This window comes from Uloborus diversus, chromosome 2 (assembly GCF_026930045.1).
Source record: "Uloborus diversus isolate 005 chromosome 2, Udiv.v.3.1, whole genome shotgun sequence".
Lineage (NCBI taxonomy): Eukaryota > Metazoa > Arthropoda > Arachnida > Araneae > Uloboridae > Uloborus > Uloborus diversus.
In genome coordinates this window covers 62,176,299-62,200,708 of record NC_072732.1, presented here as the reverse complement: position 1 = coordinate 62,200,708, position 24,410 = coordinate 62,176,299, and the positions used below count along the sequence as shown (strand labels likewise).

At 33.7% G+C, this 24,410-nt stretch overlaps 2 protein-coding genes across 2 annotated transcripts in view; one reads left to right on the top strand and one right to left on the bottom strand.

Moving 5' to 3' along the window:
- The window catches only part of LOC129235191 (protein unc-80 homolog), a 151,876-nt gene extending 148,609 nt beyond the window's left edge, over positions 1–3,267 (bottom strand). Inside the window, exon 1 of the mRNA XM_054868885.1 lies at positions 3,129–3,267. The gene's annotated coding sequence lies outside the window, so the exon portion shown is untranslated. The remainder of the gene's footprint in view (positions 1–3,128) is intronic.
- A 313-nt stretch (positions 3,268–3,580) lies between these two features.
- LOC129217079 (iduronate 2-sulfatase-like) overlaps positions 3,581–24,410 on the top strand; it is a 36,454-nt gene continuing 15,624 nt past the window's right edge. Inside the window, exons 1-4 of the mRNA XM_054851328.1 lie at positions 3,581–3,845; positions 8,156–8,304; positions 13,208–13,385; positions 24,119–24,207. Of these exons, the coding sequence (XP_054707303.1) occupies positions 3,713–3,845; positions 8,156–8,304; positions 13,208–13,385; positions 24,119–24,207 (549 nt within the window). The 5' untranslated portion in view covers positions 3,581–3,712. The remainder of the gene's footprint in view (positions 3,846–8,155; positions 8,305–13,207; positions 13,386–24,118; positions 24,208–24,410) is intronic.

Genomic DNA, 24,410 nt, shown 5'->3' with positions numbered 1-24,410 from the left:
ACTGTTTTGTAAAAAGTCCGGGACACAGGAAGAAATTGGACAAAATGAAAAATCAACTAATTATCCATACATAAATTTATTGTTATGGTGTAGTAAAATTAGTTTTATTCTAATCCTTATACATTATTTCTGCAGCCTATTTTTTGTTCCTACGCGAGATCTTCCTCAATTCTTATCGATTTCTTTGATTTACATCTCATTTTAAAGCTTATGTGCAAGCTAATGATGAAAAATAGACCCACGGTCCAAAAATTGTTTTTTCTGTCAAAAAAACCTATTTTAAAGCACTGGACTGAGGTTTGCGGTTAAATTTATAAGTTTAACTTGTGCTGTGACTGATATATCGGCAAACATCGATCGGGAGAGCATTCGAAGGGTACCCAGAAGAACGAGTGTTCGTGCCCAACCCAGCTAATATGCATCAAAAAATTAGTCAAATATGACACATTACATGAACACATAAAAACAATAATAATACAAATGAGGTAATAAAATAAATGAGATGTATATGCTCCTTGCTTTTACGAAAACTTGTTGCAACATGTAGCTATATTGATACGTTATTGTAATTTTTTTTTATTTTTAAAGCTTCGGCTTCGGTCAGAAAGCTAAAGCAAAATGTTGGCGAAAATATAAGTATCAGGTTTGCGATTTCAGTTTAAATTGGAGTAGTTTTTTGTTCAGAAAAAAAAAATCTTATACTGAAATGTAGATTCTTCTAATCAGTTTTTGATCCTTCACAGTGGCGTAGCTAGACCTGACTTTCGGGGGGGGGGGGGGGGGTTACTTCTTATATATATATATATATATATATATATATATATATATATATATATATATATATGTATAATCGCTTGGAATTTTTTCCTTTTCTTTTTTTTTTCTTTCTCTTCTCTCTTCTTTTTCTCTTTTTTTTTTTGAGACTAACTTTTCGGGGGGGGGGGTTTGTCCCCAAAAACCCCCCTTAGCTACGCCCCTGATCCTTCATACAAATAAAAATGTTTTACCATAAATTGAAATTACTCTTTTCACTTAGTTAAACTATGAATATTTATTAGAATACAAAGTAAAACATTAAAATTACTAACAACTTGATGCGTAAAATACCTTTTTTTTTCCTTCTTTCGGCAAAAAACAAATACATAGTCACATTTTACTGCATTCGAAAAGTTACGTTTAAAAAACGAACTTAGTTCAACTGCTTTTGTATTTTAACAGTTTGGTTAAATGATGAACACGTGCTGCCATCTAAGCCATAACGGTTCAAGCAGCCTGCGATAACAAATTGTATAAATTTTAAAAAACACAAACACTTCTCTTCAATATCTTATCTTATATATTATTTCTGTGGATTATTTTTTGTCAGTATGCAAGATCTTTCTTATTTCTTGAAGAAATTCCCCCCTCATTTTAAATCTTATCAGGCTGGCTAATGACAAAAAATAGACTTACGGTCTAAATATCAATTTTTCGGAAATGTCCCTTGCTGTTGTAAAACCTTGATGCAGCCCCTGTAGTTCTTATGCAGATTTTTTTTTAAGCAAAATTTTAATACAATTTTCCAATTTGTTGCATCGCTTTCAGCAAAAAAACAAAACAATTTACCTGTTTTTTTTTTTTTTTTAAATAAAGCTTAAAAGCACTGGACTTAGTTGTTCGGTTAAATTGATAAGATTTTTTTGGTAGAGCGTAAACTAGCTGAACTTCGGGCCCACCTGGGCTGTCCAACATTATAGCTAATTTAGATTAATATTACGCATTACATGTACTCATAACATACAACAGATATCACACGTAAGGCAATAAAATAAATATGATGGGAATGCTACTTGGCCTCTCAACTCCTTTATGCAGGCAACAATTATTATTCCACTAAGTTGACTATTAATCAAAGGGTTTCTTTCTTTTTTTATGCTTTGACTCTATTCAGACCATTAAGCATAATTTAATCATAAAAAAAGTATCAGATTTAAAAATTCAGTTCTCAAGGGAACCCTTTTTGTGCAGAAAAACTTTTTCATTGTATGCTGAAATGTATATTTTTCTCATAGCAATGTTTGACCTTTTGTCTAAATGAAAAAATACTACGCCAAATTGAAATTACAAGTTTCACCCGGTAAACCTTTAACTATTTATTCGAATACGATGTAAAACATTAAAATTATTATCAACTTCATTAGTAAGAACTCATTTTCTACTCCTCTGCTTTCGGGTTGGGGGGGGGGGGGGATGCATTTTGTCTATGTTCGAAAAATTACACTTAAAAAATGCACTCAGTTTAACTGGTTTTGAATTTTAAATGTTCGATTAAAAGAAAGACATGTGCTGGTTTCAAGCCGTAAGGGTTAAAGCATCCTGCTATGTGAAATTGTATCAATTTTCAAAAATAAAAACACTTATTTTCGATCTAATTTATTATTTCTCTAGAATGTTTGTTTCCATTGCTACTCAAGATCTTCCTCATTCCTTAATCAAATTAAATGTTTTACAAATAATTTTTAAGGGTATCATGCTGACTAATGACAAAACATAGAAGCATGGTCTTTTTTTTTTTTTTTTTTGGCAAAAGCTTTTGTGCTGTTTTTATTACACATTGCTTCAATGAATAGCATTCGAAAACAAAGGCACAACTGCTAGGTTGGTTGGAGTGTCGTGCTGTTAATCAGAATGGCTCCAGTTCAAATCCTGGTGCCAACAATGAAAAAGACCCTCTAAAACAGTGACTCACCACTTGGACCAAGGTTAGCCCCCCTCCCCTCCCCGTTCGAGTTCTAGATCAGCCACCAATGCTTGGTTCTCAACACCAGAACTGATCAATTTATTTTCAAAGATATGTTAAAAATGAATTCATCATCAAAGATATAAAAAAATAACACATTTACAAAAACAAAAAAAAAACCCTCGAATCAAATAGGAGATGTTTACTATGTGAACAAAACATTTCATAAATTAAATTATATATACTTTTGTACACAGTGAAGGAAAAGGTTAAAGCTACGGCGCCAAATGCAGGCCTTGAAAGATAAAAAACAAGAGGAAGACAGGATTTTATTGAAAGTAGATATGGCACACTTTGTCTTTTTTTCAATACACATCTTAGCATTTAAGTTTTACAAGCTGATACGTACCAACTCAACACAAACTGCCAATTCCAATAGTAAATGAAGAAGGCAAACTTTCTCAACTTAAAAGAATGGGGCATAATTTTAGGGCTTGAAAAATATAAACATTGAACAACGCCTATCTACCATGGCTCTGAAGAAAAACAGAAAATGACAATTCCTTTTGCGCAGGAAATCTGCGACGAAAACCGAAATTCGCAAAAAAAAAATTGTAAACAAAAGCCTTATTGCCAGCTTAATTTTCCTTTCAAGACATTGCTTACCGAAATTTGCCTCAATGCTTATTACTCATGAAAGTAAACTTTATAGGGTTTCCTTTCTGAATTAGGGGGAAGGAAGAAAAAAAGCTAAATATTTCATACCATCCGAATAGTATGATAAAAATAATAATTATGATTTGTAAAAAAAAAGTCAAAACGAAAAAACTGTAACTGTGTTTTCGTAGTAAAGGGGCGTGATTTTTGAGTTTGTTTATCAAATTAATGCGAGATGTTTCTATCGACGTGGGGCTATAATTGTGCATATTTCCTGCTTTTACTTTTTTATTTTAAGTATGTGTCATTACTCTTGAGTATCATTGGTCAAGAATAATGACAGTTGTTAGTGAAAGAACCTTGCAGCAAAGGCATACATTTCTTTTCATTTTCATATGTGTAATAGTAATTGCAGTTATTGGTGTAACTATTTCTGTTCTACTCATCCATCCTCCTCAAACTGGTGAAGGTAAATTTAGAAAGCATACCAAATTAATTTTCAAATTTCTGTCCGAAATAACGGTTTTGTATTTGCATAATATTCTCTTTGTATTCATACTGAAAATGTTCTCAACATTTTGAGAGAGTTGCTTAAAACAGATTTTTATCATTTAACAATGAATACAATCGAGAATCTTAATCCAATAAATTTTCTTGAGACCTTTTATAAGCCTTCGCTTTTTATAGTTTTGTGTTATGAAATGAATCTGTGGGGTAAGCTCAAACAGGGCTGTTGAGAGGCCCTATCCTTAGAGCAGAAATTAAAGGAATTTATCTCTTCTCAATGGCCCTTATCAGTCTAATCGGAACTAAGGGACCCGATTCAAAACTAGGGTAGTAGAAGGGGGCCCAAAAACCATACTGACAAGGGGCTCTTGACGGCCTTGTGCTCAGATAGGATTTATCCAACTTTGCCCCCAAGCTTTGAGGTCCTTTTGGCTCATAAGTAAAGCACTGAGTTACTATCACATAGATCCGGAGTCAAAACTTTCATCTCTCACTCGCATTACGTCCATATCCATGTACCACATAAATTAAACTACCGTTTTACCTCGAATCAGCTGGCATGCTATAATTTTCAAGGTTCACCAAGTTTTCAATATCCCTTGTGTGATCTTTTCCGGAGTGTCAGAAAAATAAGTTTTTTTTTTCTTTTAATTTATATATATATAAGTTTAATATAAAAATCTAAGTTCACTGTATCATCTTATTTCATTAATAAACTTTAATTTTGTTTAAATATTTATTAACAATGTTATTTTTGGTATTCTGATTAAAATATATATATATATATATATATATATATATATATATATATATATATATATATATATATATATATATATATATATATATATATATTTGACAAAGAATCATTTTATGAAAATTAAAATAGAGCAAACATTTGTAGTCTTAAACGTAAAATATTTTACTTGAACATAACAAATTTAATATAACTGAATGGATTACAAAATAAACTTCTCTTTCTAATTGGAATTTAAACTAATCTATAACAGAAATTAAAAATAAATCACAATTGCTATGATTTCCAGGGGCGGATCCAGAAATTATCTTAAGGGGGGTCAAGTTTCAATGGCGAGCACTTTATCTAAAAAAAAGCACATAAAAATGTATCAGTTAAGCAGGGGTTCCTAAAGGTTATGGCGCACACCCTCATATGCTACAGAGCATCCCCCTTCCCTCCAAATGAAAGCAAAACTCTTCCAAATTCTCCCCTTCTCCTAAGTTTTCCAATGGCGTAGCCTGCTCCATATTCCCTCAAATTTTCATCAAAAGTAATGTTTCTTTGAGCAGACGGACTGGTCGTGTTACCATCCAGCTATAAAATACATAGTTGGAAACAGCACACACAACACACATGCGCGATGTGTTGTTTGAGGTGGAAGAGTGCTTTGAAAAAACGTTAAGCTCATTTAGAGATAATTGTGCTTTTGAAAATGAACAAAAACTCAAAATAGCAATAGCCCAGTAAACTAACCCAGTCAATCCTTTGAATTATGATGAGCTAAGCAGAAATAGTACCTTACAGAACCAAGCAAAAAACGGTTCAACATTGATTCATTGTACTATTTTTTCTGATCTGAAAATTTGATGTTTGACAACAGTCTTGGTAAAATTCCTGTCAAAGGGTCAGCTGACCCTTTGACCCTCCCCTGAATCTGCCCCTGATGATTGCTTCCAAGTTAATTCTTTTACTGGAGTATAACCAAATCAATAGTGAATCACTTGCAATAGTAACAAATACATATTGATTTTATATTGCTTCTTGTTTAATGTTAAATGTTTGAATAATAATCAATTTTTTCCAATGTACTTTCTTTTTTTGGCAAAGTATCCTCAAATTATCTGGCATGCCATAAGCTTCTAATTTCTCCAGAGGCTGGTCAACCTCATTTATTTCTGGCATGCCGACTAATGCGTGGTAATAAGGTAAATAATGAAGCTAGGTAATTCTTAATTATTAGTTTGTTGTGTTACAATAATTGCCATTAATTGTGCAACTAATTTCATTTGGAATCCACCCCAAATAAATAGTAGTAAAGAAGATGTTTCAATCAGATGTTTGGCTCGGTCCCCAAATTTAGGTAATCATCTTTTTATTCTAGCAATGTCAGCGAGATAGAAATATATTAGTGCATAGTGCGTAACCTTTTGTTTCCAAAAATTTGGGGCGAAATTGAGGCAGTGAGAAGCAAAGGGATGTAAGTGAACTTTTTAAAAGTTCCTTATAAAGCGCGTTTAAAATTCAGATCCTAGGTAGGCTTTCATTGAAATTTGTTTCTAAATTATGCTGAAATGCTGCACCCACCCAAGCTACTAGTACCATCTCTTGCCCCAAGCACGAGAAGAGGTTACCCTATTATCTGTACTGGTTATCTCCCACTTTTTAAATTTGGCACTTACATCCCTTTGCTTCTCACTGCATAAATTGAAAAAATCGAGGAGACTCATTGTTATCAGAGTCTTTCTGAAAGAAAATTGATTAGTACCAGTACCATAGAACTAGTAATAAAATATTTTAAAAATTTTGCATAATTTTTATAATAAAATAAACATTTGTTCACTTTTTCATCATATCAAACAAAATACATTAAGCAATGTTTTTTTGAAATAAAATTCTTTGTATAAAATGAAAAATTAATAAATTAAGCAAAATAAATTAAGTTCTTCAAATTTCTAGATATAAAATAATGGTCTGTTGTTTTTTATTTTCTTCTATATCTAATATATAGAAGAAACTATTGGATTTGTGCAAAATTTCAAATTTTGACAGATTTGAATGTTTTGAGATGTACTGAGTCCATTTCGACCATTTTTGGAAAATGTCTGTCTGTGTTCGCGTGTGTTATGTGTCACGTATGTGTGTGACCAGTTTTTTATGGCCGCTCTACAGCAAAAACTACCGCATGAAATTGAATGAAATTTGGTGCCCCTATGTGAACTTGTGCCCATTGTTTTTTGGCACGAATTCCTCCAAGGGGGGTGCAGGAATGGGACATTTCTTGAGTTATGGCTGCTTGTTATTTCCTCAGGAAGTAACTGGTGGAATCAAACAAAATTTGATCCATATGTTGCTCCTAACTGGTGCAGGTGCTGATTCGATTTCGATGTCAATAGCTCAAATGGGGGTTGAACTATCAAATGTTTTTTGTCGTCAATTGTGACTGTTGTATCTCAAGAAATAATGAACGGAATCAAACAAAAATTTATCGACAAGTAGCCCTTAGAGAGTATAAGAGCTGATTCTATTTTGGCGTCACCAGCTGAAAAGGGGGTGGCGCAATCAAACGTTCTTTTTTATTCATTGTGAGTACCATAATCTCAAGAAATAAATGCTACGTTCTAGATGAAATTTGGAATAAATGTGAATCCATATGTAAACAGGCGTTAGTTCAATTTTAGCGCCAATCGCTCCATGGGGAGGAGGGGCTGATTTTTTTTTGTGAATAAAAATAGCTTTGTAATTGCAGCAATAAGAAAGATAAATCCTAATAGACTGTCGTCTGCGTATTTCGCATGATTTTAAGTGTTGGAAAATGACCAAAAAATTGCAATGATTTAAACTTTTTAACTGTTGCCATTTTTTTGTTTAACAAATAAATGTTTGTAATTATTTTAAGCAAGGCTTTAAAAATAATTTTCAATTTACATTCTTTGCTTAGCTTTTGAGGTAAATCGGGAATTGGGATGGTCGTCAAGTTATGGCGTATGTAATTTTGTTTTTGTTGGGAATATTGCTTTCTTTTCAAGCATGGGGAGGGATTAGAATTATAAGAAAGTTTCGTGATGGCCACAACATACTAGTTTGATATTGGAAGAGGTTCAGATTACATTTTTAGTTTCTTTCATGGGCGCCCATATGCAATATTGTAAGGGGGGCTCAGATATTTTAACCATGGTTTAGTAGGATATTTTCCCTATGAAAGTGGATTTCAGGACAGATTAGAGTCATTAAAATTTGACATTTTTAATTCCTTATTCATTAATGACTGGGGAAGAAATGTTTTTACATTTCTGCGAAGAAAAGAAGTACTAAAAGCAAGAAAGTTCTAATTTCTAAGGGGGGCTCGAGCCCCCCCTTGCCCCCCTATATGGGCGCCCTTGATTTCTTTGAAGAAAGAGTGCGTCTCTTCAACATTGGCAGTACAACTATCTTTTGTAAAAGCGAGTTTTTGTTTTGTCATTCTGAATAGTTCTGCTTTAATTTAATCTTGTACTTTCTTTAATAAATATTGATTTGACTTTTTTTTTTTGCAGATGATTATATTGGCAGGACAAATATTTTATTTATTGTTGTGGATGATTTAAGGCCAGCTTTAGGATGTTATGGAGATAAAAAGGCAATTACTCCAAATATAGACTTTTTAGCGTCTAAAAGTGTGATATTCAAGAATGCTTTTGCACAGGTCTGTATTTTTTACATTTGAATATGTATTCACAAACTCCAAAAATTCATTTAGGCTTTAAAAATGCAGATAAAAATTAACAAATTATCATTAAGAAAATAGGTTTTTTCACGAATAAATTGAAAGTAGTTTGTTAATTAACTTATTTGTTTATTCAATTATTCTTAAAATTAAAGTTGCTGTAATCCAAAAAATGATGGACTAAAGTCTTGAACTTAAAATATTTTTAGTAAGTTTTCAAAAATCAAGATTACTTTAAAACAAGGACGGATCCAGAAAGTGTTCAAGGAGGGGAGAGAGATTTCAGATACTTACCCTTTTACAAATTCCCACATCTCCACCTCCTAACATCATGGAAGATCATCTCAAATAAGTTTTTTCTTTTTTTAAAAAAACTTCTATTTGTACAAAATTTTGCGAGAGTGAATACGATCCTTGACCTTAAAGACATTAGTGTCCTATAATTGCTTTTTTTGAACTTCAATTGAAAAAACTTTCCAGAGGAGGGTCCCCAGAATTCCATCTAATGTCAACTCAGATCACTTAAAATTTGATGTTTTGGATTTTCGAAAGACTTCCTGCACAAAATTCCTATCCCTATCACTAAAGTGTTGAGAGTTGTGCTCCAACTGCGTTTTCAAGACTACAATTCAGAAAAAATTTCGAGAGAGAGCCCTCTTTTTTGTAACATTATTAAAGATCGTCTAAAATTACTTTCGTAGAACTTCAGTACCAAAAATGTGCCGAAGGAGAGTTCCTACATCTCAGCTCAAGGAGGGGGCGATCGCCCCCCATCTCCCCTCCCTTGTATTCGTCCTTGCTTTAAAAGGCTATGATGCACATGATGTATATAAATGCCTTATGGGTAAAAATTGGCAGAATACATATGATTGATTTCAAAAAACGAGATCAAATTAGTGATTTTCCAGTAAAATCCACAGTGCATGCACTATAAAAAGCATTCTCCAAAAGCATCTTTGGCTTTTGGTGGAAACAGTGCAGCAAAGCAAAGCAAATACAAAAGACATTGCTAATCTGAAGTTGACTAAAAAACACGACTTTTTACGTACAGGCAAAATAAAAATACAGTCAAACCTCCATATATCAAACTTCCACATATCGAAATTTTCAGGGATGTGCCAGCTGCGCCAAACTGGGCCATTTGCCAATCATGTGCCAAACTACCCCAAAAGACTGCCAAATGGACTTCTCTGCCCCAAAATCGGACAAGCTCACGCCAGAACTGTAATTTTGCATTTAATGTTGCTGTTCCTTTAGCATATTTGGCATTTTTTGGCAGAATATCATTAAGTTTATGCATTTGGTGCTTGTTTTTATGATTTTTTTTTTTTTTGGCTTAGTCCTGATTTTTTGCGCTTTTCAAAACCCAATTGCATTGCTTTTGAAAAACTTGATCATTTTAATTTTTTATGTGATTGTGTTCCTTTGACCCGAAAAATTTTGCACTGATCATTATTTTCAACCTTTTGTTATCTTTTGTTTTCAGTATATGAGGACTTACAAATTCGTCTTCTTGCCACGCCGACTCGAAAATGTCAAACCAGTTACATCCAGATTAATTGAAGCAAATGCTATCTGTTAAAATTAATATTGTTCAACAGTTTTTAATCTTGGGTTTCTTAAGATTTTAGGGCAGAAAATTGATCTCTAGTTTTGGTTGGAGACACTTAAAATAGCAAAAATCTGGGAATGCTAATGCTCTGGTAATGAATATGCAGACATTTCAAGTTTCTCAGATTCAGGCATTTTTTCCATATTCTTAGTTTGTCTTAAAATTTTTATTTATTTCTTTCTTTTTTCACATTTTTCATGTTTTTTTCATGTGTGTTTAAAAATTCTTTTTCTGTGACATCATTTCTCAAAATCATTTTTTTTTCATACTAATTTAATTATTAACTTTTGTGATTAAATATCAAACAGTTAAAAATAAAAAAATTATTGTTGCTTTTGATTGTTGCTACTTGTTGCTATTCGTTAATCAAGTAGCTACTATTGTTGCTACTTGGTTAACGAATCTTCAGATTCGTTAATCAAGTAGTTCAGTATATAAACATATGTGCCAAAAAAATAATACAGTAAAACCTCTCTAATGTGGACACTAACGGGACAAATATTTTTGTCCGCAATAGAGAGGTGTCCGCTGGACAGGGATTATATAATGTTATCTGACTTGGAATGGAGGAATTAAAAATTGTCCGCATTTGAGAGGTGTACGTTAGGAGGGGTTTTACTGTAATAATAATAATAATAATAAAACGGTCAAATATAAATAAATAACTTAAACATACTGAAAGAAAAAAAATATCAAAAAGCTCTGTAAAACTCACTTGCAACTTGTTGAGATAAAGTTTTTAAATTCAACCATTCTTTTGTGCTTTTTTTAAAAGCCTTTTTAAATTTCGTACATAAAAGCAAACAAATTTTAAAAATAGGTATCAAAGCACTCTAATTTAAATGTGCACAAAAACTTTGATGTATTAAGCGGAGTAAATGTTTGCACTAAATTTAAATTTAAAGAAATGTAAAAAAAAAGTAGAGCAGGACAGAACTTGTCTTTGGTGAAAAAATTAGACAAAAAAAAAAGAAGAAATGTAATTAAGAGAGCTTCAATTTGAAGTTATAGCGTTTTTGCATCCTTAATCTCCTTTTTTATTATTTTATCATAACATACTTTTTGCTACTCCAATTACACTATTTTCATGTTTCAAGATTCTACAAAAAAACTTTTTGGTGAGCCAAACTGCTCCTAGTTCACTATTTTCCTGAGCCAAGCTACTCCAAAGTCACTATTTTCCTGCGACTGAGATTGCTCCAAAAGTGGGTTTCAGATGGCACATCCTTGAAATTTCTGTATATTGAAGACCTAGCAAATTTCCATGTCCATTACATTGAAAAAATTGTTTCTATATATCGAAAAAATCTCTATATATTGAAAAAAAATTTGAGACTTTGTAGATTTTATTTTCCACTTAAGGCTGTTTGTCTTAGGAAAAAATGAAGGTTAGAGAAGTTAATTATGTTCACTAAAGGTTTCTATGAAATTCAGAAGGAATCTGAGTTTGAAGGGTGTGTAGATAGGTAATTATATTTAATTACCTATCTACACACCCTTAATTAAATTTCCTCAAGTTTATTTCAAATCTTAGTTGAAACCAGTAATACAATAAAATTTCATTTTCAAGCTATCTCTATTGTCTGTTGATTACCATTCCTAGTCTTTTTAGCTTCAATAAAAATCAGTCGAGTTAAGTAGATTGATTTTTTACTTTTCTCTCGATTACTTTGTCGAAATGGAAATCCCCTGATGTTGTGGATCAAGTTCAATTATTGAAGAATGAAGATGTATGAAGGCGCAAAAATGTCATTTCTGGTAAATTTAGTCTTTCCGCTAGCAGAATTCCTGTATTATGAGAAATTGGAAAGACGTAATAAAAGTACTGAAACTTATAGAAAACTCACTCAAAAACATGAAACGGCATTACAGTTAACGAAAATTAGCTTTAATTATAATGTTTTAGGAGATTTTTATGATAACTTAAGATTGTTTCTATGCATTGAAATTTCTATATACCGAATTTTTTTTCAGCAATTTGCTACTTCGACTAATGGCGGTTCGACTGTACTATATATTCGCTAATTGAGGCCTTCCAATATTTTGTTCAAAAAGACTTTTTTTTCTTACATTTTTTACTTAGCCTAAGAAAACTATACACGACAAAATGTTACCCCACCCCCACACCCAAAAAAAGAAATGGAATAATCCGGCATAGAACGCCCTCCACCACCGCTCCCTGGTATGTACATTGTGTGTGTAAGTCTTTAGCTAACTCAATAAATTGGTATAGAATTTCAGGCCACAGGCCCCCCCCCCCCTCCAACCTTTTTTTTTTTTTTTTGAGAATTAAGGATTGTTTTATTTATTCCTCTAGCTCTTTTTCTTGCAAGTTTATTTTTATTTATAAAAGCGTTTTTCTGTTTATATGATCATTTTTTTTTAAAATTAAAAAAAAAATCTTTTTTTTTTTTTTTTTGAAATGAGTCAAAATGCCCCCCCCCCTCCCCCTCTAGCTGCTGTGCTCCTGGTGAGAGCCACTCCTGCCAACCCCTTGGTACACTACTGCACATAACACAAAAATGGTTAGTTGTAGATGGCTTAAATTTCGGTATTACGAGTCGTGCGCCTTCAAGTTGTGAACCTTCTTTTTAGACTGCAATCCGGAATTCCAATAGGAATGTTTACATGTTCTTTGTGGCAATCAATGTTAATTTTTTGCATCAAGTTATTATCTCTTAGGCATTTTTGATCCATACTTTTAGTCTATGAACATTTCGTGCCATAGGGAGTGTTGTTGACATCAACCTCTCAATGCATTTTTTTATGATTTGCTGTATATAGTTAAACAAGTTTAATCGTAACTAAAGATTTCTCTTTTCAGATTTTAGTAAAAATAATTTTTTACCAACCAAAAAATGTAACTGAAAATGTAAAGTAGGCACCTCAAATTAAGCGGAACGTCAAACTTTCAAGATTCTACCTTATGTTAATAATTAAAGATTTTATTTCAAGGACGTCCATATGCAAAATTTTAAGGGGGGGGGGCTCAAATATTTTCCCCATGGAAACCGATTTCAGTATACAGATAATAGATATTAAAATTTGACATTTTTAATAACTTATTCATTAATGGCTGGAAAAGAAATCTTTATACATTTTTGCAAAGAAAAAAGCATTAAAAGCAAGGAAGTTCCACATTTCTAGGGGGGTAGCCCCCATTTGGCCCCCTATATGGGCACCCTTGTTTTATTTATTAACCTTTTGTTCTTTTTTGAATTTATTTCCAACTGGTGGTTGTTATGTATTCTTTTTCTGTTTTCCCCCCAGCAAGCATTATGTGCTCCCAGCCGTACTTCATTCTTGACCAGTCGTAGACCTGACACATTACATTTATATGATGCTGGAAGTTATTGGCGTGATACTGTTGGAAATTTCATAACTATACCTCAACTGTTTAAGAACCATGGTTATGAGACTATCAGCATTGGAAAAGTATTCCATCATGGTAATTAAAATATTCTGGTATTCAACTTTAATCTCTAGTAGAAACTTATAAATTCAAATTCAAGCAAAAAAATACAACTTGTTCTGAAATAATCGAAATTTGAATTACAAAAATATATTCTAAAAAAAATATTAATAAAAAATATTGTAAAATATGTCTTCAAAAGTCATTCAACTAGTTAGCATAGGCATCAACAGGGTGCACAATGGGGTGCAATTGTCGCTGCCGCCCATGGATGTATATTTATTTTAAAAATGAGCTATGCGACTGTTAGTTATTTATGTGTCCATTTCCCCCTACCCCTCTTACTCCTCTACGCCCTGGGGATTCCGTCAAGCATTTGAGATTATATTGGACTCTGATTCAAACTTTTTGTTTTAGTTTATACATACAATCGCAACACACATTGTGCAATTTTCTATTTCATTCAACAAAAGTTTAGTGCTATCAAAATTCTTTTGATGTTCTAAAATTTTATGAAAGTACTTTTTTTTTCTAGAAAAAATGGTGATTGAAGCAATGTTACTTCTTTAACTTAATTTTTCTATTGTATATTGATCTGCATATATACACAGTCCAGTCACATTAATGTGACCATCTGTCAAAAGCCAGAATAACCACCTTTTGCAGAGCGGACTGCTGCGAGACGTGCAGGAACAGAGTCACTTAGGTCCCTGAAGGTGTTCTCTGGGATGTTGAGCTATGCCGACTCGAATGCCGTGGCCAGCTGCGCTAGATTACGTGGTTGAGGATCCATGCCGCGAACAACTTGATCGAGACGGTCCCACAGATGCTCGATTGGGTTTAAGTCAGGTGAGTTTGCTGGCCAGGGGAGGACGGTAAACTCATCCTGGTGCTCTTCGAACCACGCACGTACACTGGCAGCTGTATGGCACCTCGCATTGCCCTGCTGGAGGATGCCATCATCCTGAGGAAAAACAATGCGCATGTAGGGGTGAACATGGTCCGCAAAGACAGATGCGTACTTGTATTGATCAGGGTTGGCAAAAACCCGGGTTTTTTTTAAAAAGCCCATGGACCCGAGGTTTTTTGGGTTTTTTTAAATAAAACCCAAAAAAACCCAACTAAAGTTGGGTTTTTTAAAAGAAATGTGGGTTTTTTTGTCTTTTTTTAGGGAAAATGTGGGGGTACTTGTAGCATATTGTAGCGTAAGTGTATAGACAAAGTGCAAAAATTGTCTTTGGGTAAAAAAAGCCGGAAAACTAGTTAAAATTCAGCGTATTCTGAAGAAAAGTATAAAAGACTAAAAACCCAAGAATGGTGAAGTTTCAGATTTTTTAGTTTTCATTATTACCAACAGTTAAGGCAAAGTTACTTCTCTAGTGATAAAATCTATTGTTCTTTTTTAATTACTACATTTTTTTTTTTTTTTTGCATTTCACTTTATTGTATATTATTTTGTTATGCAAAACTACTGTAGAACCTCAAGTAGTTTAAATCAGTTTTTACTGAATTGCAGCTTAATCAAGACATTTCTTTGAATTTTATGTTGCCTGTTTTTCTACTTCTGTGTACAGAGTAAGAAATATTAAACTTTTTCGAAGATAATGAAAATACTGTACATCCTGTTCTGTTTTCTGTCGACCGTTTGAAAAACCTGTTAATTTCTAAAAATATACCTTGTGTTTATTCGAGATTTGTGACGTGTTGGTTTGCTGAAAATAATTCACCTGAAAGCCTTTTGACTAGAGTAGTTTCCCCTGTACAATCTACAAATATTAAGAAAAATAGACGTGACAAGACTTAGTCAAGATAATTTGAGTTATTTATAGACCAGTTAAAGAAAAAAGTTAAATATATTTATTTAAAATCTTTGAAGTATTTTTTTAATGCTGTTAAGAGTTAAGAAATACTATTCAAGTTCAAAATTCATTTTTTGTGTTCATTGTCTGTGGTGAAGAACAAATAAAAAAGAAATTTAAAATTTGAAAGTATTTAAATTAATTAATTTTTTTAAAAACTTCTCAGAAAATTTTAAAAAATCCCAAAAGTGGGTTAAATAATGGGTTTTTTTAAATGGATTTTTTCAGAAAAACCCATTGGGTCCAACCCAATTGGGTCCAATTCGGCCAACCCTGGTATTGATCCATCAAAGCCTTCCACAATGATCAGTGAACCCAGAGAATGCCAGGAAAATATTCCCCAGACAATAATGCTCCCGCCTCCAGCTTGGACGATTCCGGCAATGGTTGCAGGGTGGTTCCTTTCAGAGGTTTCACGCCTTATACGCCAACGTCCATCTGTCTGATGGAGCATAAAATGTGATTCATCTGAAAACGCTACCTGTCGCGACTCAGTGGACGTCCAGCTGCTGTACTGGTGTGCAAATTCTAGCCTTCGTCCTCGATGAACAGCAGTCAGCATAGGTGCACGAACTAGGCATCTGCTTCGGAGGCCCAGACGCAGCAATGTTCGCTGAATAGTAGTTTGGGAGATCATTTTGGTAGCCCATTGGTTCATTTTGGTGGTCTGTTGCTCAACGGTAGCCCGTCTATCTGCCCAAACGCATCTCCGCAACCGTCGTTCGCCTCTGTCATCTATGGCCCGTCGTGCACCACATTTGCCACGTCGCTGATTTTGGACAGTCCCATTTTGCCATGCACGGTACACTTTTACCACGGCGGCACGCGAACAATTCACAAACTCGGCCGTTTCGGAAATGCTTCCACCCTTGGCCCGAAAGCCAATGATCATGCCCTTTCGGACGTTGGATAAATCGCTTCGCTTCTGCATTACGCCAACGATTGAAATGTTTTCCGAAGCCCTCACACCATGGGTGCAAGACCTTCCGTCTCAGGACGGATTTCCGTCTTGGACAAAATTCCCGAGACGGAGGTCGGGACGGAAATAAATTCGCTGACTTTCTCTAAGTTTTTACTTAAAAAAGAAAATTTGAGTGTTTGAAAAATATGCTTTAATATATTACTGGACCGTTCATAACCACAAATTTACATCGACATTCTCTCCGTTTTCCGTCATGGGCTTGTTTTGTTTGCAACGTGCTTTTGGAGGAGTCACTTTTCGACTCCCGCCGTTTGTCTTTTTTTAGGTATAGCTGTGTTATTTCAAACTCACTGCATTGCAGACCGAAGAGTTGCTCGCTATTCTGCCTGATTTTTCGAAATAATCGGCTCTAATTGAAAACTTAGCCTTTTCTTATGCTATTTTCGATCATCTTTTCGTTTTTTTTTTCATTTGTGCGTGTTTTTTTTGTTGCTAACTTTACACGCATTTATGAAAGCTATGTACGCTCTTAAAATGTCTTAAGAGTTGAATCTGAACCACTGAATGAGAGTGATTGCTGACTAGATGAAATGTTTTCGCCACAGCAAAGGGCATCCGCATACCAGGTAAAACGGAAACTCAGGGATTTTTTATACTTTAATGAAATTGGGAATTTTGGAAATAATCGAGGAAAAATTTCAAGCTGGTTGGAAACAACGATGGGCAACCGTTCCTGCATTTTTGACAAAGACTTGAGGAATCACTAAATTCCAATGTCATTGAATCTAATACTCGCTAGAATAGAAATATGGGGAGGGGGAGAGAAAGGAAAGGAGAAAAATAAAGGCAGCACGAGTTTGTGAAAAAAACGCTGCTCTTGCAAAGAGGGTAAGTCCGCAAATTGACCCACGATACTGAGGTCTTAAAACGTTTATATTTTGGACAATCTGAGAGGAGGGAGGAGGGGCAGGGGCAGCAAATAGGGGGAGCGAGAGGGGGCAGTTGCACCCCCAAATTTTTTGCACAGAATGCAAATCAGCGACCATATCGTCGCCTCAGAGCAACACTAAGACATTTAATCCCAGAAATAACACTAAGATATCCTACTGTTGCTCTGAAGCGACGATATGCCAAAGTTTTTTTTTTACGAAACACGCTCACTGATTCTCGATAATAGTCGATGAATCTTGAGACATTTCTACTACACAAGCGGCTTTTGCTATTTGGATGTAACTTAGAAAATTGTAAATCATTTGCAGCCCTTTTCAGAGCAGAAAAAAGTGATGGAGAATCACAGTTTGTTTCAACTAAAAAAGTAATCTCCTCGTGTGGACTAAATATTTCATACTTGTGTGTTCAGTGTTATGAGAGGACCAGTGGTGTGGCTGCACGATTTTACAAAAAATTCCTTAGTATTTTGCGTACGTTGTTACGCTCATATTTTAAATGTATATTTAGTTAGTGAGAGAACACCGATTCCTTTTGGTAGAAAGACATTTCAGCAACCCAATGCTTTGTACACATTCATAGAAAATTCTTACAAAAGACACACTATTTTTGAAAAAAGTCATTCATCAACAAATGCCTTTTCTGGTTACTCTTTAACTTTGTCATTTCCGAGTGACACAAGATATTCTTCAAAAGTTAAATTTATAAAAACCCTACTTGTTAATTTTGGACTGTTTGAAAGCGACTCTTTCAAGGAAAAGCCGACGCCCTTTTACATGCGTAGGACTTAGTTTGAATGTTTATTCGCTTTGTTTGTTTTGTGGAGAGTTTAAAAAAAAATTCTGTACTTTATCAAAACATCTTCAATCCGCTAACCTTAATTTTCGGACTGTCCTTACTTCAACTAAATCTACAGTCGAAACAGTTAATAAATTTTGCTTGGATGTACATTTCAACCAAGAGCAAAACTTTAAAAAAATCTTAATTTGCGCCAATTTTAAAAAGGCGGAAAAAAAAAAAATCCAAATGAATTTAGAAGGTGACAAAAATCAACATGATGATATAAAGCCATAAAATTGAATTAGTATTTTGTATCAGATAATAGGTTGTTTCTAATAAAATTAAAATAAGATTTAATGATAAAGATTTATCTGTATTGTTGGCCTTAAGCTCAATGTTATATTGATAGGTTATTGAAAAGGAGAAATAAAATGTTTCAATTATAAGTAAAATTTATAGCACTGAGCAAGAAGAATTGTTTTGCAAATAGCCACTATACTATTCAATGATGAACAAGAAGTTCTGTCTAGAACTATACGAGCCTACTTTCCCGTATACCCATACTACTTTCTAATACCTGATCAATATTCTCAAAAATAGCTAAAATCGCAAATTGTTTCAAACATATTTTTTAAATATTTTAAGCTTATTTCTAGGAATAAAAGATTCCTCACTCATCTAAAAAATTAGATGCTTAAAAAATAAAAAAGTAAATAAATAAAATAAAAAAATACGAACAAATAATACAATTTTTTCCATTAAAAAAATCTTTAACAGCTTTCAAAACGAAAAAATAATAATTAAAATTAATAAGCTCATTGAAATAAATACATCATATAAAAAAATCGTTTATTTTTTCCCTGTTGCCAAAAATAATTTTTTAAATGAATTAATGCACTTACCAAAATAAGTAAAAACGATAAAATGTCAACTTAAAGAAATACTTTTCATTGTCAAAAAAAATAAATAAAAATAATAATAATCGTCTGCGCATATCTTTATGAAGAAACATAAATGACTTCGAGTTTATTCCCCGAAAACTAAACACCTAAATTAAAACTTTAGCGTGAAAATAAAAAAAAAGTCATATCAATAATAATTATTTTGCAGTTAAAACCATAGCTGCTGAGTCGGAGTCGGTGTCAATCTCATTTTGAGATAAAGGAATCGGACTCGGTCATTTGTCCTCCGTGTATAAATTTTTGCCAAAGCTACGAAGTCAGAGTCGAAGTCGGGGAGTCGGAGTCCGATTAATTATTGGGCACAGGAGTCGGAGTCAGGTGCCCCTAAATTCTCGGAGTCGGAGTCTGGCGTCAAAAGCTATTTCCAACAAAATTTGTTTGAAGTAAATCCGCCTTCAAGTACGGAATCTACATTGACTTTCAGTTTCCCCGTAGGCGCTAATGTTAAGGGATTTGAACTGTTCAAAATTGAACGGAAAATTGTTCTAATCAAAAAGATATTTTATATACAAGTTTTTTATCAAAAGCTTTTTCCTACAAAGTTTGTTTGAAGCAAATTCGCCTCACAGTTCGGAATTGCCTTGAATTTCCCCGTAGGCGCTAATGTTAAGTTTTTTTGAACTGTTCAAAATTGAACAAAAAATAGTTCAAATCAAAAAGTGAAATATGGGAATGATGTGTCCTCGCCGAGATCTTTCGAACAAAAAAAAGTTTGTTCGAATCGGACTATTCATTCAAAAGTTATTACGGGGGGGGGGGGGGACAGAGAGACAGACCGACAGACATTTTTCCCCATCTCAATACCCTACTTTCCAATTTTTAATTTTTCGATATTTATTTAATTATTTTATTTTTGACTTTTTTTTGTTTTTCGCGATATTTTTAAGATGCATTAAGCCTTCTTTCATGCTTTTTTCTTCTTTTTCTGACTTTTACTGGGAAAGTAGGCTAAAAACGAAGAATAGCACAATATTCAAAGTTACCTGGGTTATTTTCAAGAGAAAAATCTAAGAGATGTGTTTTCTAACTTTGTAGCTTCAACTGTTTTTCAACCATTCCAATTGGCTCAGCTAGTTGTGAAAGATCATTTTTGTGCATTAGGAGGTTAGAAAATTATCTTCGAAGCACAATGGGACAAAAAAGACTTTCATCTTTAGTTATATTGGCAAAGAAGTACGACATTGCATATTGATGGAATAAAGTAACATGATTTCCGGATTCTAAAAATCGTACATTAAAACTTTCTGAAAGGTAAAAACTAATATCAAAATATTTTCAGGAATAATTTATGATCAAATAAAACTATATTAATTAATATTTAAACTCTATTAATAGCATTATTTTTATAAATACTTAATCCATTTTATGATCCTATCTTGTTAACCAATATGTATTTTAATCCAAACTGAGATAACTCGCATTTAAAAAACTCGACCCCCCAAACGAAACGTTGAAATGCCGCCCCTGGAGGGGGGGGGGGCTACTCAAGGACTCCAGCATAAAATATCGAAAATGAATTGAAAACCGTTTTTGAAGCTCGGAGTGGTTCGATATTTCTCCTCTGCAAAACTCTTAAAAATTTAAAAGTCAAAAAGTTTTAGGCTCTCTTTAATGATGTAAAAGTGGGGAGGGGGAAGTTTAAAAAAAAATCAAACTGGAGTCTTAAAAACACTAATTTAGGCAATCTTTGGTGAATTTATGATATAAGGTTTTGGTGTTCTGACATGAAAATGTTTTGTAGCTGATGTATTAAAACTATTTGAGGCTATACTTAAATGACTTAAGTGAAAGGGCATTTGGGTCCCTCTCCCGGAAAGTGTTTGTAATTGAAGTCTTAGAACTTTTAGGCTGTCTTTGGCAATGTCAAGAGGGAGGGAGGGGGCTCTCTTTGGGCGAAATTCCGAAACTGGAGTCTTAAAAGCGCAACTTTAGACCGTCTTTGGGTTCGGGGTTCCTCTTCCCCAAAAAATATTCAAAGCTGAAGTATTCGAAACTCAGCTTTAGGTAATCTTAGGAAGACTGAAGAAGAGGGAATTGGAAGTCTTTATCTCAAAAAATTTATAATTTAAATTCTTAAATCTTCGGTGATGAAAAGTGGAAACCGCAAATTGAAGTCAAATTTAGTGAACTTAGGGGAAGGAGTTCGGGGGGGGGGGGTCTCTCTCCCCGAAAATTTCTCCGTGCTGAAGTATTGAAATGTTATTTTGGCTATTTTTGAGTGAGTTAAGAGTTAGGGAATTCAGGGGCTTTTCTCGAAACATTTTCGAAATTGAGATCTTAAAACTTTGGGTTGTCTATGGCGATGTGTGGAGGGGAGTTGCTTTCTCAATAGAAAAATAAATCTTAAACAAAAACTTACACTGCGTTTAGTAAACACAATGGAAGGGGGGGGGGTATTCCGCACCCCAGCCCGAAATATTTCCATTTCTGAAATTTTTAGAGCTTTGTTTTGGGCTATGTTCGGATGACTTAAGGGGAAGGGTGTTGGAAGATTCTTTCAAAAAGTTTCCGAAATCAAAGTATTAAAACTTTTTAGGCGGTCATAAGTCATGTTTATAGGTAAAGGGGGTACTATTCCTACAAAAAAAAAAAAAAAAAATATAGGAACTGAAGCCTTAAAAATTGAAATTTAGGACATTTGTAGTGAACTCAGAGCGAAAATATTTTGATGCTGAAATATTTAAAGCGCCACTTTAGGCTATATTTGAGTGCCTTAAGAGGGATGCGATTCGGGGACCCTGCCTGGGGTTAGGATTCAGTTCCCCTATTACTTTTTTTTTTAATTAATGAATATTGGAAAGGGTACCTTGTTCAAAAAATATATCTACTTCACTGAAGCTCTTTTTTATTGCTAATTTCACCACCTGCTATCTTATAAAAGAATTCTTTTTCAAATGAAGACTGTGGGGGAAATGGTGCCAGTTCATTATCATTAGTCGCCCATACCCTTCCCACACCTTTCCTTCTTTTGTGCTTTGTTGGCGCTACCTTGGGTAGACTTTCCGATCAGAACTGATTTATGTTGCAAAAGTGAAAATCTTACGTCCTAAGCGATTTTATTGCTACAATAAAAATGTTTACGATCGATAAAAAAACTAATGGTGGGGAGCGGCAAACGCTTTTACCCCTAACATTATCCAACATCGTCTAAAATTGCATTTTTTGAGTTTCAATTTCGAAATATTGCCGAAGGAGGGTTCCTGAGCTCCATCCCTTCAATAGTGCATTCAAAAGGGAGTACAAACGTTATGAAAGATGGAGTACAATTTCGTTTTTAAAGCTACAATTTCGGGGAGAGCCCAGAGCGCCTCCCCCCCCCCCCTCTTTTCCTAATATTTTTTGAAGGTTGCCCAATATTGTGATTTTCGGACTAGCAGTTTGAAATAATTGATATAAGAGTCCCTGAACCCCTCCTTTCCCGGAACTTTATCAAAATGGCCTACCATAGCGTTTTTTGGACTCAAATTTGGAAAAATGTCTGGGGGAGAGCCCCCTGACCCCCCCCCCCTATTGCCGGATATTGGGTTTTTTGGAATTATGATGTCAAAACGCTTAAATATTGCAATTTAAAGGATTAAATTTTAAATCAAACACAGATTCCAAAACTGGCATTATTAAAATCTACAACATTTATACACAAATTTTTCCTTAAGCCCGCATGCGGGCGGGGGAGGGGGGGGGGGCTGAAAATATTTTCCGTCTTGAACACATCACCATACTTGCACCCATGCCTCACACACCCTTTATATACGCTCAACTGCACTGTGCTGCCACCTGCCTTCTGTGATTGGTTATTTAACTCTGACGTGGAAAGTGCAATGCTGCACACATCTCATTTTTAACTTTGCACTTAAAGATTACTATCTAATTCTCATCAAGAATAAAAGTGCTGTATTATATAGCTGCTAATAACTTAAAATCCCTTACTAAAAATTGTCTACTAACCATGGACTACTAGCTAAATATTTGAATTTTCATGTCTAGTTAAAAGAGTGATAATGATAACAATAAATTGAAAGAAAATGGAGAAAGTTAATCATCTCACTCACAAAAATAAACTATTAAATAATTCCAAAAATTCAAAACTAAAAAAGGTGGGAGGAAAATGAAGAAATTGCAAAGTTAAAGTCATTATTACAATAATTAATCAGCATTGGCTGATTAATTCATAATCAACCAATTTGCTCATCAGTGCATCCCTAATTTGAACATTAATAAAAGTCACCTTTTAGACACTATTCTGCATCGTATTAGATTTTGCTTTTTGTTTTTTAATTCTGCTGCAAATCACAATTTTTGTAAGAAAATCATTTTTAATTAGATTTTTTTTTTTTTTTTCAAAAATTGAATGGATCAAAATTTGTTGCATTTTTCCCTAAATAAACTAGTTTTTGGTATGAGCGTAGTTTTTCAATGACTCTTGGTGCCCTTGTCTGTGAAGACCGTAAAATGTGTATAGGGAAATTGGCGAGAAAAGGATGTATGCTGCTCTGCAAGCCTGTAGCAAATTTTACAAAATGTCACATTTTGTAATATTATGCTTGTTCCTACAATTGTAATTATCCGTGGATTTAATTTAGTAAATTTTATCCTTTTAGAGAAAAAGAAAGAAAAAATAGTATTGCATTTTTGATCAGTATGTACTTTGTATTGTGTATTAGTTAAGAAATTTTAAGCAACACGGTAAACCAATCACTTTTTTTTTTATGCTGCTTCATTATAGCAATGTTGCAAACTTTATGCGCTTTCTTTCCACATGCAAGCATGGAAACACAAATACTCTGCAATCTTCTTGTAGTTGTGCCAAAACTATTCTGTATATTCTTCCAATCAGAGGTGCCCTCCCTCCTTCCCCTTCCCCCCCCCCCCCCATCCCTAATTCAGTGGTGCAAATTCCTTCCCAAAATTTTTCTAAACCCTCTTTTGGTTTTTATTTTTCAGCTCTCTTTTTTGTTTTATTTATTTTTTTTAAATATTATTTATTTATTTTTAATTATTATTATTATTAGTTTATTAGAAAAGTTATGTGCTACGCGAATGACACAAACACGCACACACAAACGAAATAAATAAATAAAGTGAAATATAAGCAAAATAAAATAACCAATTTAAATTTAAAATAACTTAGTAAATAAATTTTAATAAATAATTTTTAAAAAATTTGAAAATCCCCTTCCCTGCCCCCCTCCCTAATTTGATTGTGCAGCTTGTGCCTTTGTCCCCCCCCCCCCCCTTGGGCACCTCTGCTTTAAGTAAATGTGTTTAATAAATGGTTTTTTATTCTTCCAATATTTTTAGGAAGTGTTTCGAATTATACAGATGATTATCCATACAGTTGGACAGAGTATCCTTATCGACCACCAACTCAAAAATGGAAAATGAAACCGGTAATAGTTGATTACTTTGTAATGCATTTATTCTGTATGTTCGTCTTTATTATGCATATTTTTCTTGTTAGTGAAAAATATCTTTGTGAAATTTCCTATTAATGTTAAGAGCTTCTAATTGCGCTCAAAGTAGAACTTGAAAGTAAAATTAAAAATGTGTAGCAAAAGACGTCAGTTAAATGTGCAAAATTGGATGTTTTTAA